This window comes from Dermacentor albipictus, chromosome 7 (assembly GCF_038994185.2).
Source record: "Dermacentor albipictus isolate Rhodes 1998 colony chromosome 7, USDA_Dalb.pri_finalv2, whole genome shotgun sequence".
In the NCBI taxonomy this organism is placed as follows: Eukaryota; Metazoa; Arthropoda; class Arachnida; order Ixodida; family Ixodidae; genus Dermacentor; species Dermacentor albipictus.
Genome location: NC_091827.1, coordinates 109,227,306 through 109,247,652, shown reverse-complemented (window position 1 = coordinate 109,247,652; position 20,347 = coordinate 109,227,306). Strand labels below are relative to the sequence as shown.

The 20,347-nt window shown below is 45.1% G+C and overlaps 1 protein-coding gene across 8 annotated transcripts in view; it reads right to left on the bottom strand.

The window, feature by feature from the left end:
- Positions 1–20,347, bottom strand: part of LOC135903460 (signal-induced proliferation-associated 1-like protein 2) — a 222,478-nt gene that overhangs the window by 113,981 nt on the left and 88,150 nt on the right. For all 8 annotated transcript variants that reach the window (XM_070522588.1, XM_065433782.2, XM_065433783.2 and 5 more), the window contains 3 exons: positions 8,684–9,282; positions 6,052–6,702; positions 361–563 (listed from right to left, as the gene is read on the bottom strand). In XM_070522588.1, the coding sequence (XP_070378689.1) occupies positions 361–563; positions 6,052–6,702; positions 8,684–9,282 (1,453 nt within the window). The remainder of the gene's footprint in view (positions 1–360; positions 564–6,051; positions 6,703–8,683; positions 9,283–20,347) is intronic.

Genomic DNA, 20,347 nt, shown 5'->3' with positions numbered 1-20,347 from the left:
TCAAACAACTTCTTAACAAGGTGCCTAGCTATAAGTTCAGCTTCATCTCACCAATCTCCTGTACAGCTGTAAATAAAGGGAACTCGCTACATTCGAGGGTGAAATGAAAAAGAAAAAAAGGAAATGAAAATTATGACTACTCACATGTTTGTTCACTACTACACGACCTGTTCATCTCAGTCATGCGATTCTTAAGTTTAGGCTGAAAAGCCTTGCAAGCCTAGTCAATTCAAGTGTAATCCGCTTCAAGGCCAGTTGAAAATTTAAATGCCCGCTGTTTTCAATGGTTCTCAGTGGTGACCGTGCAAGGTAAGTTTATTGCTAAGCTTTAAGACGAAGCCACCAAAATTATGTTCATACCTTTTCCGTGGAAGTGGGTCCTGTAGTAGAGGGCGCCCCTGTCCACTCCGTCAAGCAGTGTGGCCGGCCGCTGGTAGGGACATGCCCCGTCGTCCAGTCCAGGCCTCTCCAGGATGGCAAGTCCGCTCAGACACGTTGGTCGATGCCAGGGGCCATTGTTTCCATTGTTGCGGGCAGACCCACCACGACCCGATCGAAGGGCCCTGCATCACACGTGCATACATGACAGAAGTCCTTGTTATGCGAGCGGTATTAAAAGAATGAAAAGGCAGGAGAGTCGAGTACTACTTGGAGCAGTGGCAGGCTAAGGCCGCAAGAAAGCAGCAAGAATGGACTGTTGGCTCGAAAAGTTGCTCCTTCGAAATTTACAACACATAAACTACCTGCAACTATTTAGTGTTATAAAGAGGGACATCCAAAAATGCCACTGATTGTTCATGAGCTCTTTCAACTGTCAGTGGGCTACTTTTCACTAGTATCCCTCATGCATAAGCTTTTCCACAATAAGATTCAGTGGTTTATTGCTCTGCAAGCATCAAGAGCAGATAAATGCAAAACTTGAGCAAATTATAGCGCACAAAGCAGGATCGCTTATTGTGCAAAATTTCTTGCTTCATATTAAGCTGAGAGTGGTGACATAAATTTGGCACTGACAATGTGGACAACAGTGTTGGCAATGTCCCACTTTTCTTGGTGTGTCCCCTATGTAGTTGTTTTCCACTCAAGTGTGGTTTAAATAAAGGTACTCAAACAGAATTTAGCCTGGCAGACCTTGCTGCTACAAAGGGGCACTGAAAAGAGAAGTGTTACTTTCACAAGATGCACATGGTGTGTTGCAAAAGAAAGCCGAAGATGAATGCACGAGTATGATCACGCAATTGCACCAGAAGTCACAGAAGAGAAAGAAGAATCACCAGAGAACCTCATGCCGTGAGCAAGAAACGTGGTAGCAGGGCCATTGTGATAGGAGAAGCGAAGAGAAGAAGGCAGCAGTGACAGAAGACTTGCAGACGTCTGGTTTGTAGGTTTTATTATTCCCCAAAAGTTTAAATCATCTAGTGAAGCAACAGACCAAACAAATAATTGCTGTAGCATTACAGAATTCTCGAAGGCATGTGACACAGTATGACGCTTCAGCAAGCCGCATTATGTATGAATGCCACTGATGAGCCCTTGTGTGTCTGACCTTGACTTCCCGGCTGGGAACAGGGCTCCCCTGAGAAGGGTTGGCGGCTTTTGGTTGGAAATTTCAGCTGTTTGCGTGGCACGCATCAGCGCAACGCTTTGCAGACACATCAGCATGCATTGTATGCACTGAGCTTGTCTGTTTAAAATGGCCAGACCTGGTGAGGGACCCTTTAAAGCAGACAGAAATTGGTACAAACAGCTCAACAATTGGCTGCATAAAAAAGAAAAAAAGTTTTAAGAAGCATTTAAGTGACAAAGACACCAGGAGACAAACATGTTATTGTGAAATGTTTTCTCATCATCAACAGTTCATCATCATCATCACAGCCTTGAGTCAATCTTTCAACAAGGAGACTTCCCTTCGTCAGGACAAGAAGTGCTTTCCTCGGCAGTGTTTAAGTAGCTCACTTTCACCAACTGCCGATGGGGGAGGAGAGTAAGCAGGTGCCAAGAGAAGGATGAGGGAAGTCGAAGTGTTAAAAAAGAAGAAAGGTGCTCAATAAAGATGGCAAGAGAACATGGGGGCGAAGGTTGTGCTGCAAATTTAGCAGGGTGAAGTTGTAGGCCAGTTGGCGAGACATTGTGAATAAAACTGCTACAGACATGGGACGGAGGGAGACGACAACACAGGGCGGTCACAGGGCGGTCACACAGGAACGCCCTGTGTTGTCATACTCCATCTCGTGTCTGTAGCGGTTTTGTTCACATTGTGCTGCAAGGTCCAGCAAAAAGCAGGGGCTTCCCTCCTACTTGTGAGAACTGGCAGCACAACCCCTTTTCCATGAGCAACAGCTCTGGTGCAACCTCTACTGAGAGGTTTCAATTGCGACACAGCTAGTCATGCGCCCATGGTGAGGTTATACAGCCAAGATGGATGGTTACCAGGAAGATGGAGACAAAGTGACCAAGAAATATGCATGATCAAGGGATGTCCCATGGCTGGACCTCAGCATCGTTACTGAATACCCCTCTTTTCAAACATAATAAAATCTTGTTTTGCATGCCAAAACCAGGCAGGCCATAGTGGGAGACTCCAGATTAATTTTGATGACTTAGGGTTGTTTAATGTGCACCTAAATCTAAAGTACACGAGCATTTTTGAATATTGCCCCCATTAAAATGTGGCCATCACAGCTGGGAATTGAACTTTTCGATTTTATTCTTTCCATCTACTGTTAATAGCTGCGCACTACCAGTCATAGCACAGGTGGAGCACTGCTTGGACAAACTCTGAGACAGGACGAAAAGGAATAGCATCGGAAAAGAATCGTTAAACTTTACCGGCCAGGTCCTCTTGCTGATGCTCAAGTGTTGGCTCCAGCCTGAGACATACACATCCTCCATTCAACCAATGCTGTTCACTACCAAGTCTCACTACCAATGATCTCTTTTGTTTGGATGAGCTCATCACAGGCATAAGACAGGCGGTGTCCTGTTCGCGTTTTCATAGCAGTGGCTCTACGAGTGCAACAGAAGTCATTGGCACATACTATGAGAAGGAATGGAAACTTAATACAGGGTCAGCTCTTGCTTACAAACGTGCGTTCATGGTGGAAAAAAAAATGCCGCTAAGTGGCACATAAGCACTCTGCATTTTATTAAGCTTTGCCTACCTTCAACGCAATGCACTGGTGCCAAAGCATGGCGCACCACAATCTTGGTAGGCAAGCTTTCGGGTGACAGCACTCACTTATTTGATGATGCATGTAATGTGTTGTGCCCGACATGCAATGCACAGCACATAGCAGAGTTCATTCTACTCCAGTGAAATCATAAAGTACTATCGGCCAAAAAAGTAAACGGCCCACGGCTTACGTCACTGGAGCGGCTGCGGTACCATGTCAAGGCACTGCTATCTCACTCAGCGCGCTGACGAGAGTGCCCCGAGTGAAGCCAGACTTCTCCCTCACTCTCACGCGGGGCCTCATCACGCTTGATGAATTCCTAGTGCACCGTTCGGTTGCTCTGCTGACGGTCACGACGAAGGGTACCGTGCATCCAGCACATGGCGCTGTCGTGCAGCAGCGGGTGGCCACAGGGCATCAAACCGTGGTGAGAAGGAACGAAGAAGCGTTCTGATTGCTTCACTTCTATTCACCTTATCTTTCATATTAGTGTCGCCGGTGCTCATCGTTGCTCGATTTTAGGCAACATCACGCAAGTAGCCGCAACGGCGGCTATGGTGACGCGCGCTCTTTCATGTCAGCACGATAAGTGAGAGTTAAAAGCGCCGCGCGGATGTCTAAAGCTATAGCGACGGCGCTATACAACTCGATGCCAAGACGAGCAAGCCAAGTCATCGCGGTCAACGGCAACTTTGCATCGCACCGGGACCCCTTCAAGCCACGGAATGCTTCCATGAATAAACTTTCACGACTGACTAGTTATTCCAATTCGTCTTCTCAATTATATTTTCCTGGCCGTACTTTTGTAACGTTTCATAATGGCCTGCGCATTGTAGTAGCAAATTAAAGCAGTTTTCAGAGGCCCTACTGATGTAAATGTTAAACCGACTGCTGGAGACAATGCCGAAAAAGCAATCTCGACAGAAAAGCCGTGCCCTCAGTAAAGCTTAGCACCTCTAACTTATTGCGCCAACGTGAAAGAGCACGCGTCACGTAGCCGCTGTTGCAGCTACTTGCGTTAGGTTGCCTAAAATCGAGCAGTGGTGGACACCGGCGACATGCAATGAAAAATAAGGTGAATATAAGCAAAAACAACTATCAGAATGGGTTTGCGTTCCTTCTCAGTGCCGCGGTTTGATGCCCCGCTGCCATCCACTACTGTGCATCCGCACCATGTGCTAGACTAGCGGCAATGCATAATCCCCTTCGTCAGCACCAGAGCAACCAAACAGTGCACTAGAAATTTATTAAGCCTGACAAGGCCCCGCGTGAGAGCAAGGGCAAAGTCTGGCATCCCTCGGGGCACTCTTGCCGTCAGCATGCGGAGCGAGATAGCAGCGCGCCGGTGTGGCCCCGCAGCCGTCCCGGGCACCTAAGCCGTGGTCCGTTTACTTTTTTGGCCGACAGTATGTATGGAACAGCTATAGAACTGCATTAACTAACATGAGCTTAGTGAAAAGGATGAGATAACATACTAGGTCTGCCATGTCAGTTCTCCAGCTCTGCATGTCATAAGGATCAAGCAACAAGCTTAGCAGCAAATAGAAGCTCATGGCCACTACAAACACAATCACCTTTCTAGAGTGATGATATGTGGGAACAGGCATTTGAAACAACTGATAACAAGATGTCTACAGTAATGTCTCGATGATATGAATCTCTCGGGACTGCAAAAAAAATTTGTATCGCCCGAAATTTGTTTCGACCAAAAATGGAGAAAAATTTGTCAAGGATGTGGCAATGAAATGACCGACTAGCTCAAGATTTCCTTCTTTGTTTTTTGCAATCCTGAGACCTTTCTTTATATCCTAGTGAAATATATGGAAGAAAGACGCAGCAGAATTTGATAAAATTGCCCTTTTGTAGCTTGTTGTCTTGGAAATCGGGAAGAAAATTGAGCTTCGGCAGGTGCTATGACACTGCTTATTGCACGAGTGCCACTTTCCGTTGATGCAGCGCCGCCAACTTGGTATCGCCGTAAACGTGAGACATTGGAGATTCAGATAGACCCTGCACTGTATTTCTCCATGCCGAAATAAAGCCAACAAAGGCAAGCTCAAAAAGAGAGAACTAGCATCGGGATTCATTACTGCAGTCACTGCACAGAGAGCGCTAATATTGGCTAACGCGAATTTGAATCCCTGACACACTTGTTTCACACATATTTTGGCAGCAGCAAATTGCACACTTATCCTGTTCCGAGACCGACATTTCAAGATCTGCCCGGTTATTTCAGGTTTCTTTGTTGCTGCATCCCATCTGTTACCTGAAGGTGATAAGGACATGATCTGCGCAAAATAAGGGAATCTGTTTACTTTTGTTTATGGCAGTGAAGCTATGTCATATTGTGTGACCTGAAGGGTGCAAATATAGAAAAGTTTCAAATCGTCATCAAGCACCAAAGACTATGGAACGTGCGGAATACAGACATACAGCTGCCCATGAAAGCGAATGCCACCGACCTTACTGTGATGGCAAGACGGTCACATGTGATTACCGGCTCCTGATAAAGTTGTAAGGTGTTTGGAAATGACCAACAAGTTGCACGATACTGTACAAAGCAATAGCTCTCTTTCTTTCTATTCTTTGGCGGGGTTACTGCCACTAAAATGATGTTTGTCTCTGCAAAACTTCTATCAACATGGACAACGAGTTTATCAATCTTTAGATTATTGCCTTCCACAATGTGCCCAACGATGTTGAAACTTTTCATACATCTCTGTGCAAGATACTATGCTGCACATTGCTGTTTCATTTACAGCGTGCTACAGTACGACAACAGGAGAAGTGAAACCTTACATTATTTCCACCACAGCTGATGAAATGCCATCACCATATCTATTACCAAGAACTGTAGATTGGAAGTTAGCTGACCCACCTGGACGTTGCCCTGGTAAGGCCCAGCTGCCTCTGCAGTTCTCCTCCAACCTCGTTCCGGAAGAATGGACAGCTCAGGAGCAGCGCACTCTGCCGGCCATCCCCTGAATCTGCCACACCTTCCACTCCGTCCTCACTTAGCCCGCCTCCAGCTCCCGCTCGCTGGAGCATGGAGGCAGCAGACGCACCCGTCGTGGTATTCCTCCGCCTCCCAAGTATGGAAGCCAGACGACCCGATGCACGGCTCAGGTTGGCTCCAAGGCTCTGGCAGTCGAAGTGGGCCAGTGCTCGCCTCCGCAGCCGTTCCTCAGCCGGATCCGGTAGCGACGGCTCAAGGCTTCGTGCGTCCGCGGACTCGCTTCGGCCACCTGGCTTCCACTTCCGAAACAGCGAGCTCTCCTGGTTCGCACTACCACTTGCACTGCCAGCGGCCGCACTTGCACTGCCCCCTGTTGCTCCGCTAGCGTTGGGCAGTCGACTCCAGCCCTTGCCACGGTCCCTGAGCTCCAGAAGGCGCTGGAACTTGGTTTTGAGGCGCGGACTCGATCCTTCTTCGAGCGCTCCATGTGCCAGGGTGTTTGAGGCATTCTGGACTGCCGGGGCAGGATCAAGACGGCCCCGCAGAAACTCTTGGATGTTGGCTGGACCAGGGCTGTGCGTAAAGCATCAAAATGCTGTTAAACTGACCTATTATAGTTGAGAGTGAGAAAGAAAGTGAAGTCGAGCAGATCGTGCAAAACAGATAAACCAGTGGATAAACAGATGTTCTATCCACTGGATGAGATAGAATTGATGCGAACAAAAGAATACTATTGCAGTTGAGGGTGGCATAGGGTTAATGAAGTGATGAATTTAGGAACCTTCTGATGTTCAGGTGACACAAGCAATAACCGCCGATTGCTGGGATAAGCCCTTTGTCCTAGATCATATTTAAAGTAAGTTTATGGTAATGATAATGAAGATAAAGGTAAGCCAGCCAATCCACAAGTAATGAAAACAAAGAACACAGACTAAGGCTAAAGGATCTCCAGGGTCTGTAGTTTGTAACAATTCTTTTCTTCGTATTTTATGAGGTTGGGCTAAAAAAAAGAAACATGACAGGAAACCTTGCAATGGGTTGATGATCTGTAGTGCAAACCTCACGTACGAAACACTGATCTGAAGCTTTGAGAAACTTTGAGGTAGCTGCAACTCATACCTATGTTCCAAGGGCCATGAGTACAGTAAACATAAAGTGTGCGATTGTGCTGCAGGAAATGTAGCAGGATCAGCCTAAAATTCTCGGCAAAACCGAAGAAATGTTGAAGTGCGTTTGTGAAACTACTGCGAGACGCGCATGCTATCAGAATGTGGTGCAATGTGTACGCTTCCAAGTGCACAAATTCCGGGTTCATGGGACGTGACACTGAAGACAACAGAAAACCAGAAAGAATATAAGAATGCAAGATGGCATGAGTCTTTAGAATCGAATTGTGCAAGCAGAGAAAAAATATGGAGAAAGAATGCACACATTAGACACAGCACCTTACACGCGCCATACTCGATTTCACACAGGCCACGCAATGCGGCCACAGAAGCCTCACTCCGTGAGTTTTGCAGCACTGCAGTTGTCTTCGGTCTGCGACACTCTCTATGAAATAACTACTAGATGTATTACAACTACAACTTGTAAGCATAAAATTATGTTGAATCACGGATTACTTGTACACCTTTGTGCTTCCAGTGCACGATGTACTGTTTTCTTTTTCGAGTGCAAGCGGCATGCGCTATGCCTGCTGGTCACCCATATGTGTCACTCCGCTCATTCAGGTGGTAAAAGTAGACTTAGATCTGTGACATGTAATATTTTATGTCATATTTTACAACACACAAGTATCAAAGGTCATGTTATCTCTAATTACACGAGGGATATACCTTTATCTTTCATATGTGAGGCCCTATTTTTTTATTGCAATGCAAGGAGCGAGAAAAGTCTCTGGAGATTTCATAACACTGCCTGCTACATATAAAACGGGAGTAAAAGGACACTAGGAATGAGCCCAAGTTTGAATGGTCGGTTCTTGTTCCACTAGAGGGCTCCAAGTTAACTGGTACGAAGCCCATGAGCATGATTAGTGAAGGTTTGTTTGGTACCATGCTAATTTCAAATAATTATGTTCAGCAAGCACTTCGTGTTTTTTAATTTCAGGTTTGTTTAATATTTTAGCTAAGTGTGCAATGCACATTCAGGCTCTGAGAAGCATCATTATTGTACTGACAGACACTATGCTAAATATTTTGACAATCTGAGCATTTGCTGGGCTTTTTGTGATGAACAGAACTTCTGTTTCATTTATTCCAAGAACACCATGTAAGGACCTAAGCATGCTGACTGCCTACATCGCATCCGTGAATGATGGGTTATAGTAACTAGAGAGTACTGCCTGTCAGTTTTTATCTGTTTCCTTTTTGCAGCTGTAGTTTTTCTTGTATACTGCTGTATCTCTGGGTCAAAGCGGCATCTCCATACATTTCCACTACTACTACTACTACTACTACTACTACTACTACTACTACTACTACTACAACTACTACTACTACTACCACTACTACTACTACTACTCATAATAGCAGAAACAACACCAAAAACACACCTTCGTTGATCTTCTCTTCGCTGACCTCCAGCTCGGTACTCCCGCAGCATGGCAAAGAAGCTGCTGTCCCCTCCAGACGAAGCAGCCAGAAGGTCCAGTGATGATGCCGAGCCATAATCTCTCCGCGATGGGCCTCCGCGGAGTGGCTCACCGGCTGCAATCCCATTGTTGTGGTCCAGGTCCAGACTACTGTTGCTCCGGTACAGGCTCATTCGGGATGTGCGCTGGGAACGCTCGCTGTGCGTCCGCTGAGGTCGTGCGGGCCCCACTGACGTTGGGCTGCTCATGCTGACCGCCGTCTGGTGATGGACCGTCGATGCGGCTGCCGTGTGCATCTGCGGTGACGACTGCGGCTGCGCATGGTGGCCATTGAGCTGACTTGCGCTGCCGCTTCTGTGGAGGGCATCGCCAGGAGGCAGGCAGGCATTGTAGTACTGGGCCGAGCAGGCCCGCAGGACACTCGAGCTCATCGGGTCCCGGTCATCGCGACTGCCGTTCGCTGCCCTGCTTGCACCTCTTTGGCATCTCCTGTCGCCGGCGTTCCTGGCGACCTGTGCCGCAGCTCGGCCTCGATGGCTTGGCCATGCCCAGGGGTCCACCTGCAGATGAGTGCGACATAACTGCTTAGAGGAAACAACTGTGAACTAGCAGTACGATTTATAGGGGCCATAACAACAAATTTTCAAGCCTGCATTATACACTGCATGTAAAACCATGCACATCCCATGGTAATTTGCGCTATTTAGTGCACTAGTGCACAAAATAGCCATTTAGTGCACTAGAGAATTTGTATGAATTCCTTTATATCGTAGTTGAACTGTGCTGATCTGGCAACACTGATGGGTGTTGAAATGAAGTGTGTTTTACATGGCCAAAGCGCGGTATACATGTTTTCATTTTCACACGTCTGCTTCGACAGTCAGCCCGAGATAGTTTCTGCAAGTGATCTTTGCTTTGTGCTGTTTTATTGTACAAGTTACCATGGTGCATGCACTGGTCTGAGCAGGATGGACAGTAAGCGTTAAGCAAAATCCTGTGAATCCTCTCACTAGGTGCTGACAAACACCAAGATGCAATGGCAGTAACATCACTGTCAGCATTCATCATCCCGCCAGCACTGCAACAAGCCTGGTATCTGATGACCCTATTCCTGCTGCCTAGCAGCAATCACTCGTGTGCTGCAACGTGTCATGTCGCCTCCACATATTGTTAGAACACTGTGCTAGGTGCTCTAGCATACTAAACCTTGCTATAAATTTCAATGCCTTGCCTTTGGACAAAGCAGCCAATCCTTTGCCCCTTTGCTCTTAGTTACAATGATAAACTGAAAATAGTTGTATTACCATGTCGTGACCCTGTTAAATCCCGCTATACCAAGCAGAAGCAGCACTCGATCTCTTCTCCACTTTAATTACCTACCTCCCGGTGTGGTAGCACCTATTAAACAAAACAAATGCAAAGATTCTCTGCTCTGTGTGTGTGAGAAAACAAGCATCAGGTGGACCATGAATGCTTCAAATACTTTATTGCATCTTCATTTATTCATCTTCATCTTCAGCCACACTTACGCAAGCTGACAAAGCACGTGAACGTCCCCAGGCCGGGGGCGTTGGGGACACAAATAGCTGGTCGCTCACGTACCTTGCAGCTTGCCTCTCGTGACCGGCGCTCGTCCCTACCGCAGCACGACTCTCCCGCGCACGGCGATCGTCCTCAGTTGGGGCTTCTCTACGTCAGGGATCGTCCTAGTCGGGGCTTCCCTTCTTCCCTACGTCACGCCCCACGACCCAATTGCAGGGCCGCATAGCATGACGTCACGGGACGCGGCCGCGATGCCTGGGGAAAAAGCGCGAGGTCGAGGGGCAGGCATTTGGGAGGGGTTTTCCTCGCAATGGCGAATAAGTCCGGAGTCCGGAGTCTTAGGCACAGCAACGACTGCGCCCCAGTAGACCGAAGGAACTCCCACAGCGTGCAATGTGAAAGTCCATAATCTTGTGCGAGTATTCGCAGAACATTGCTCACACTACCTACCATATTGCGCTAAACTGCAATGTCGCTGTAGAAAGGACATAAAAGTGGACTTGGAACAAACACAAGTTCACTGAACATTTCTATGTGCTTTTACTTTTTTTCTAGGTTTTTGTCTACTTGTGCACCAATACTCAGCAGTCAAGAGAAAAGTACAAACTAGCCTTGGAATGCGTTCTACTTGGACATGTGCAAGCCATTGCCATCCCACCTTTAATGAAGCCATTAGTAAAGTTCAAATGCAGTGAACGTGCTGTTTACACGACATTTTGTATATATTATTTTATTTTATTATTTCTTACATTTTGCACGGACATATGTGCCTGTGTGAGCTTAACATTCTACACACAAAATGTCATGTTCCTTCCTGTAATTTTAATTTAGCAATTATGTTCTGTTCCAGTGAATTGATTTGCCCTTACTAAAGCCATATTTGCTGCTTTGAGCGTGGAATCTGAAAGCACTTGAGGCAGTGAAAATGAGATATTGCAAAAGCAGCTGATGCTATGGCCACCAAAAAGGTAATAGTGTTAGATTTCCGTCCACAGAAAAGCTGCCGAAACCCATGTGAAGAGGTGTTTGTGTTGTCTTCAGATAGACCAACATGGGCCACCATAATGGCAAAGCAGTTCTGCAGAAGCCTGCAAAGTGTAGGAAGGTTTATGAAAGAAAAAATGTGTTATTCAACTGAATGTACCATGAAGCTACGAAGAAAACCCATATGGGCTTCTCAGAAAGAAAGCTTTGTAGTTGAAAAAATCACAGCAGAACTAATCTCACTACGACTGTCAATAGTAATGTGAATAGCATTCGAGCAATATAACGACACACCGTTTTTTTTTTAAGTGTGTTTCCGGTGCAATCACTATTTTCTTCTGATGGAGTGGTAGCACATGGACTAATGCTTTAATTTTTTCATGCTTGGGTCAATGACTAGATTGGACAAAACAAATTGTGTGCGCGAATGGAACTTGAGTGCGCTTTGAGTGCTGCCCAATCAATCTGTGTTCACGTCATTCACACCCTGCAGACAATACCATCGTGTTAGCGAAGCATTAAGCCTTGTACACCAATCACTTTAATCTGAAATACTGAATTTACTTTGTGCTTAGAGTTTTACTTACTCCACTATGAACGAAAATTTGGGGAAGGCAGAAGAATTGTCACCTTAGCTGGGACCGCTGGCTGCGGTGCTACCAGAGCTACCAGGTGCGCCCAGGTGTTGCCGAACATACTATGGACGCTTGGGCATACGCAGTGTCAACACCTCAATATTTTTACACTATGCTTCGGCTATATACCACATACTCCGATATCGTCCCACTTTGCTATGGCACTCACTCAGCAAGATCACCCATGAGCACGACGACATAACGACTGTAGGATGCCGACTAGCGACGAGGAAATGACGGAGGAATGATACTGATGGGATGACAAAGGCAGTGTAATGATAACGGGGTCACAATGAGAAGTTGATATTTAAATTATGACGATAGTATAACGACAACAGTGTGACGATAAGGACATGAGGACAATGATAATAATAATAATATATGGGGTTTTACGTGCCAAAACCACTTTCTGATTATGAGGCACGCTGTAGTGGGGGGACTCCGGAAATTTTGACCACCTGGGGTTCTTTAACGTGCACCTAAATCTAAGTACACGGGTGTTTTCGCATTTCGCCCCCATCGAAATGCGGCCGCCGTGGCCGGGATTCGATCCCGCGACCTCGTGCTCAGCAGCCTAACACCATAGCCACTGAGCAACCACGACGGGTAAGGACAATGAGATGACAACAATGGTACAATGACAACCGGATGAAGAAGCCGGAATGACAGTTATGACACGACCACAGCAGCATGACGACAACAGTATGACAGCGAATGCATGATAGCACTCAACAACAACACTGTCATGTCAACAGCGACATAATGACTGAATGATGACATGATTACGATAGAATGCTGGACAAGGAATAATAGCGATTGATCCTCTAACAGGTGTGACGACGATGGGAGGACATTACTAACGCAATGACAATGATAAAATGACTGGGTGACGACATGATGGCTGTATGATGTTGATGATGATGATGATGGTGTGGTGATGACGGCATGACGAGAGTCAGATGACAAAGCTGGAATGACGACAGCTGAAACAGCTGAAGCAGGCAAAGAATGCTATTTGAATTTTAAAAAAATTGGTTCTGCTCTGTGGACCAAACCTAGGACCAAAGCCATTCCAGGGCAGTCACTACCTTATGCGCTAACCAGGAGACAAGCAGGCATACCTTTATTTTGCACCTTCGTGCTAGAGTTGGATCGGTGACATTCCTCCCTTTCATGTGTCCTTATGACAGCAGAATGACAACAATGTGTGTTGGGTAGACTTCAAGCAGTGCTCAAGAAATTATGTGTCAAGAACGTTTCAGGGACAGTGGATAAAATGCATACAAAGGCAAGACGACAATCTGTTGACAAAAGCAGCAAATGTTTAGGATGTACAGTTAAAGCTTGATATAATCAAGTTGGTAATATCAGCAGTTTATTGCTTTGTTACAGTGAAATTTCATTATATTAAAATTCAATTTTTTATGAAAATAAGTGTAGCCACCAATGGATTTTTCTTACATGGGAGAGGCTACAAAATTCTCCTAATTATCGGGCAATTGGAAAAAGCATGTTTGAATGAAAAAAAAATCCTTTTGTTGAATTAGGGTGGCTAGAATGGGCAGTTGCAAAGACCAACCAGGCTCTGGAGGCTGGCTCAAAAATGCATTCCTGCCATGTGACGGCGCTGCCGGCAGGGGTGCCGTAGTTTTTCGTGGCGTCTGCATACCTCGGGGCAGGCAACTGATTTTGGTCGTGCTTGGTTTTTCCACTTGAATTCTTTTGATGCAGAGAAGTATTTCTTGTCCAGCATTGTAGATGCTGAGAGAATTTAATGACATGTTTCACTGTTCTCATGCTACGTAGAAACTGTGAGCACTGATCGCGCAGCCAATAGAGTAAGAGTTTTTACATCCACTTCTTGCAGAAGTTAGCGCACTTATGCCTTGCCGAGAGTAAAGGCCAGCATGTTGGAACAACTTTGAAGGTGTCACCCACACATTAGTCACATATTTGCGAATGTAATAGTTCTTTAAAGGGAGGAAGTTAATGCAGTATATCAGCAATGTGGTAAAAGCATTCTAAAAAGTACAAAACGCTGATGAATTAACACGAGTTTATTGCAAATAGCACAGTCATTGCAGAGCATCACATTTTCCCAAACATGGCTTAACTCTTTTGACTTCATTGTGGGTAGAACAGTGGCTTAATCATTTGAGCAAGATGCGAACATGTGTGATGCAGTAGAACCTAGCCACCGATCCTGTTAGAGCAGTGAAATGCTCCGTGCAGCCAATTGGTGCCACATTGGCTGCTAGAAGCAAAAAAATCCTTCATTAATTTTACTTTTCAGTCGTGTAGTGCTAAATGCACAAGTGAGGCTGTTCTCGTGGGTCTGAATGAGGTAGTACAGACTGATGGGTACAGAAGACCCCCCATAAGCTTCTACTGGAAAGTGGTGTGGTACACTTTCTCTTGTGACAAGACAAGCATCCCTGCATGCCTAGCAATCAGTTAAAATGATGCTTTTGTGGCAATGTAATAAACCAGACATGCATCACTGTGCTTCTCCACATAGTCCACATGGTTTAAGGCAACTTCTGCTGCTTTGGGAGTTAGTGCAGTGTCGTCCAAAGCTGTTTCTTCATTTTCTGGGAGCAGCTGCTCCTCCAACAGCAAGGACTCCAAAAGTCCAGGGGGCACATTTCCTCCCTCGAGGCTCTTTGCCAAGCTGTAAAAGCTTATTCACTACAATAAAAGCTTAACAGAACTGCACTACGTAGACCACAAGAGCTACCTTTCACGGTGCCGTGGCCTACGAGAGAGAGGCTGACAACGCCCCCAACAGAAGTGCCGAATTTTCCCCAAATGGCAGGAACGTACAGCGGGGCCTCGCTAAGCAATGGTGGTGGCGCTGCAGTCTTCACACCTCCCAATTCCAGCCACCCTAATTGAAGGGGCTTCAAAAGATGCAGTTTCATGCTTATGTAGGCAATATCTTTATATTGGCAGTACGAAGCAAAGCCAGCCACTCTTCTATGTCAACTCCGCCCATGCGGCTGTTAGTGTCCTTCCTCCCCCTTCCCCATGGAACAATGCTATCATGAAAAGTGCCAGCAGTGAGGAGTAAATGCTTTGTCTGACTCTCACTTGAACATGTCATCAAAACTTGAGATTACGCAACCTCCAGCACTAAAAGTGGGGGAAAACCGCACACAATGCCACGCTATCTCAGCTCGCCTAGTCTTTGCACACACGAAAGATTACCTCTAAAACGGGGCACACAGGCTGCGCGTGCACTCAGTCATGCATGCCCACGGCCGCACTAGAAAAGGAGACATGCGTCAGCCTCTTGTTCGCACGATCTGAGAGGTGATTTCACAAGCAGGCGCACACTATTCTATCGTTTGAGCGTCTGCATTTGCAGAAGTTTCCATTTGTCTTGATATTCCTTCGTGGTGGCACTGAAGTTTTGTTATATTGAAATTATCTATAAAGAAACTTCGTTATAATCAGGTTCAAAATAGATTGTGTTATATAGTCAAAAAGTGCTAAAAAGGTAAATATTTTGTTATATCAAGAATTTCATTATAGTGAAGTTTGATGCAGGAGGTATAAATGTACCAAGTCTTCTTTTTAAGTGGGATACTTTTAAAAAACAGAGTATGTAGGCGTCAGCCATTTTCACTGACAGCTATGTGACTAGGCCACCATAACCAGCACGAAAATTTTCAGTGATAATTTTGCAAATTAACTAAAATATTATAGTAATTACTATTTACTATTTAATTACTAACTTTGGGGCACATGTAATTGTGAAATTGATATCAAGAAGTATAGCACCGCTTTTGAGATCAGTCACCTTAATATGAGCTCCGAAATACATTGGTGTTCTAGTTAACAGCTTCCCAAAAGCATGCCTTTAACAGCTTGGGATTATCTTAACCGAAACGTTGAGGCATTTCTTTAGCAGATTTTGTGGATGGATATGGACTTGTGCTAGTCTTGGAATTTCTGCTATGCAGACATGACCTTACAACTCCTCGGCTTCAATGTCGCATATATATATGCCATAAAGTTAGTAATTAGAATTGGTTAGCATATTTACATTTATGTAAATTTATGCCAACATTTTTCTTGTTGCTAACGTACGCCTAGCCACGTAGCCTATCAGCAAAAATGGCAGGGACCTAGATACAAGGTTTTTATTAAGTGCTTTGCACAACAAAAAACACCTGGCATATACAGTAAAAGCTCGTTAATTCGAACCGCAAGGGGAAGCCGCTTCAGTTCGAATTAACGAAAGTTCGAACTAACGAAAGTGAAGGAGAGCAACAGTACACTGCGATTTGGAATCAGTAGGGCATGTCAGAAATTTGCCGTGTCAGAAAGTGATGGTGTGTGCCGCGGGCACACGCCACCTTCAAGTCGAAGCTCTGGTTCCGACTGTACCACACCACCGATGTCCACCGAAACGAACGTTAGCCGAGGCTTAACACCATCACAATTAATCGCGACGGCCGATACCTCCTAAGCTGAAAACAGAGGTGCACAACCGAAGAAGACTGCCGAGACAAAGATGCTGAACATGTGAAGGTGGCGAAGGGCCTGATTCGTTGGTTCTTGATTGCAAGCGCAGCTGCGACGTACTTGATTTGCTGTGTTTTGGCGCTTGCCGTGCCATCTCCGCACAACATTAGCAGCTGTACAAGATTTGCAAAGCCTCCGAGATTCACAACGGGCATGAAGTCTCGGAGGTTACGTAGAATGGAGAGGCGGCAGCCGCCGCTGCCTTCTGGCTGACCCCGCGTTGGTTAGATTTTTTTCCGATTTTGCCTTCTCTCGCCGTTCTCTCCGTTTCGGAGGCAATACAGCCTTGTGTGTAGGCAGTAGGCGCGTTTCTCTGGCCGTGTGCCAGGCGAGCGTAGTTCGAATTATCCGTGAGGGAACCTTCTCGCGTTCGAATTAACGGAATTTTTTATACATATACTTCTGTGGAGCTTGGCCGGACCAAATCGTACAGTTCAAATTATCCATAAATTTGAATTATTGAAGTTCGAATTAACGAGCTTTCACTGTAACGGTTTCCCTGAAAGGAAACAGAGGCTTCCCACTGTTTTCTGGAGCTGTAAAGTTAAAACACGGTAAATCTTCATCAAAGCTGCACCGTTCTTGCAGCAGCAGTGACTGGCGCATCACCAGATGGAGGTTGTCCCCCTCACGAGTGCTTACTTCAGTTTAGAGAAAAAGGCAACTTATTTTCCTCAGGCAAGTCAATGAACTGAATGCACATAGATGACTTGCATGGTCATGCATTTACTTCTGCCAGCTTTGTTCTTTCTTTGCCTTCAGAAGCAATCCGAATTTCATCAAAATTTCAATATTACTGTACGGCAACAAATGTGCTGCGAGGCCGACAGCGTGGCCATGTGTCTATGCAGTTATTGTGTATGTGTACTGATGATGCGAAGCATCAGATGAACATTCACGAAACTTCATTTAGTTTGGGCTTTTATTTTAATTCTTTGTATATACACAATTTCAAATAACTAAAGCTGTTCTGTGCAGGTGTCCGTCTTATGAGTGCGTAACTTCTGCTTTAGTAAAGTTGTGTTGGCTTTATTTGGCTATTACCAACAATAAATTGAGCCCCCGGGTTCCTCTAATCCCTCGCAATCATTAACTCATGTAGGCATTCAAACCAGCAAAGCCAGCATTATTTTTAAAGAAATGAGTCCTTCACACGACAAGTCATACAAATGTTTAGAAGCACTACAGAGCTTATAGCCACTAGCTCACATCAATGGCTTCATTCAGCAGAGACATTTTCAATGGTATATCAACCAGTGCATGACCCTACAGAACCCACATTTCAATATGACAAAGATAACTTGCTTAAATTAATTATGCAGGGGACTAGATTAGTTTGACTGCACAGAATGCGTATGATTCATTACAACATTAAGCAGACCACCACAGTAACACAGGAAATAAAAGATAATACCAATGAACTCATTTAACTGCACCACTGATTATCAAAAGTGTATGAATATATGTACTGAACTCGGAACTCACCCTCGTAATATTCATCTATTTAAAATTCCCTAGCACATGTCAAAATGGCTTGCATGCTTTCAGAGAATCGGAAACGACTGCAGACATCACCTTTCGCATGGTGGCATTAGGTCGCAATCATTGTTTTGGTAATGTTCAAAAATATGAACTTTCATATATGCCATGGTTTGCAGTTGAGCAGCAAAAGTCGCCCCTACCTGTTTTTCTTTCTGTAAACAGTATTTGAGAAGATTTAGCATCTGGCATTATTTCTTTGATACCTACGAAACCTGACGGTGGAGAAGGAACCCCAAAATGTTTAGGGAAATTACGCTAGCCGGTGGAAAGCATCGATCACCTCACTGGCTCCTCAGCACGCAGAATGCTATACGAGGCATTCGGAGCACAGTTAAAGGTTCTGAAAAATATTCGCAATGGCCACTGCACTTAACAGTTTGCCTTCAACACTTCCTATTTAGTATGCATAAGTTGTCCCCACGTAGAATTTTTACATTCGTTCGGTATGCAAAATTAGCATATAAAAATTTGTTTATGAAGAAGGCACAGATGGTAATAACTGATTTTACAGATTGCTTACACAAAAGATCTTGTTTACGCTCCACAATGATGGTGCCCAGCGTATGTCAACAGCTTAGCTAAACATCACAAAAAAAATGACTGTGTTGTTTACAGTAAACATAAAATGGCATTTTTAGTGAAAGTTAGTTTGACTTATTATGCAAGTCACAGGGGAAAAAGCATTGTTAATTTAATGACAAGCATTAGTGACAGCGTTCAGGCAAACTGCTTTTCCCCAGGCAACTAAATCTCCCTAGTGATTCACTGTTGCCTTTGCAAGTGCCTATTTTTGTTTCCTCAAAATGACGCACAGCTGGAATTACAATTTCCTCCCATCAGGCAATAACTCACTTCATAACCCAATAGTTCTTTTGTAATCATTATGTAAGTTGGCCAAAAAGAAATTATTGTGACTCCTGACAGCCTTTAAGGACAGTTGTCTCTGCAAAATGGAATATGAGTAGAGCACATAGCATAGGTAGATGCATAAGCTATTAGAAAAGTCCTCTTCCTGGAACTGCCCTGTCTTCAGTACACAGCAAAGCTGCAGTGTTTTGCCTTATTCTATCCTGTATACTTGTATTGAACTGGCTGGAATACAAAGGTACCTAATATTGAAAGTGAAAAGCAAGCTATAATTTCTACATTTAAAGGGGCCATGAAACACTTTGCTAACTAATCATAGAATGGCCTCACTATTAAAGGACGTCGTCTCACGAATCTCATGCTACAAAAATGTTTAGAATCCTTCAACTCTAAGTAGAGTTGTCACATTGATACACGGCTTTTTCTCTTTTCATCGCCACTCAACGGGAAGTGCCATTAGTATAGGGCTTCAGGTTGATTTTGACCACCTGGGGTTCTTTTAACGTGTACCTAAGGCTAAGTACATGAGCATTATTGTTATTTCGATAGCAATTATAGGGACACTAAAGGCCCGTTTACACCAGTGGCACCACCACCGTCACGCCACCAGGTACCAATGGGCATGGACGGCTTCTGCATGAAGGTTTACAAAGTCTCCAGAGACACACAGTGCATTCAGCTGGAAAAACAACGAAGCAAAGTACACATACTATCAAACTCAATTTTCTCTGCCAGGGCACCATTCTGGCTTTCACTGCTTGCCATGTGTGTTGTGCACATACTAATTAGCATTCCTGCTGAGGAGCTTTGTACATGCCACACATTGTGGCACATATGCTAGTCTGAGCTAGACAGACAGTAAACAACAAGCCGAGTCCGATCCCCTCATTGGGAAATGACAAAGACTTACGACTTTCTGACTCGGCATGTTCAGCAAGGGCACTTGAAGCCACGTGCCTTTTTCGGGCATCATGCTCGTTCTCTTTCACTTGTCTTCTCACTTGAATTTTCACTTGTTTCCTGGCCACATGGGTTGCCATTAAACTTTGGATTTCATTGTTGAAATACCATGTGAGGAGCTTGAGCTAAACCTTGCCATGTCTTTCAATACTGAACCTTTGGGCAAAAGTGTTTTTTTTTTGTATTCTGCTCCACATCGAAATTACTACCATAAGGCCAGGAATCGAATCTGTGACCTTATATTCAGCAGTGGAACACCACAGCCCAAGCGGCTGAAGTGGGTCCAGCCGCTTCACATTGTCACAGGTATAAAACTATTTACACGATGTATTTATATGAGATACATAAATAGCGGCCGATAATCCTGAGAGGCTGTTGCCACTTCGTCGTCTTCACCATCGTCCACATAGTCCTCTTTTCCCCCCGTAACACAACCCCTGGCAGAAAAAGCACCATCCCAGTGCTTCAGATGGGGCCATCAGTAAGGGCATAGTAAGCCTCAAGCCGAGAGACCTATACGACATCAGGTGATGTGGAACTGGGTGGCATGACAAAGCTTATGGGG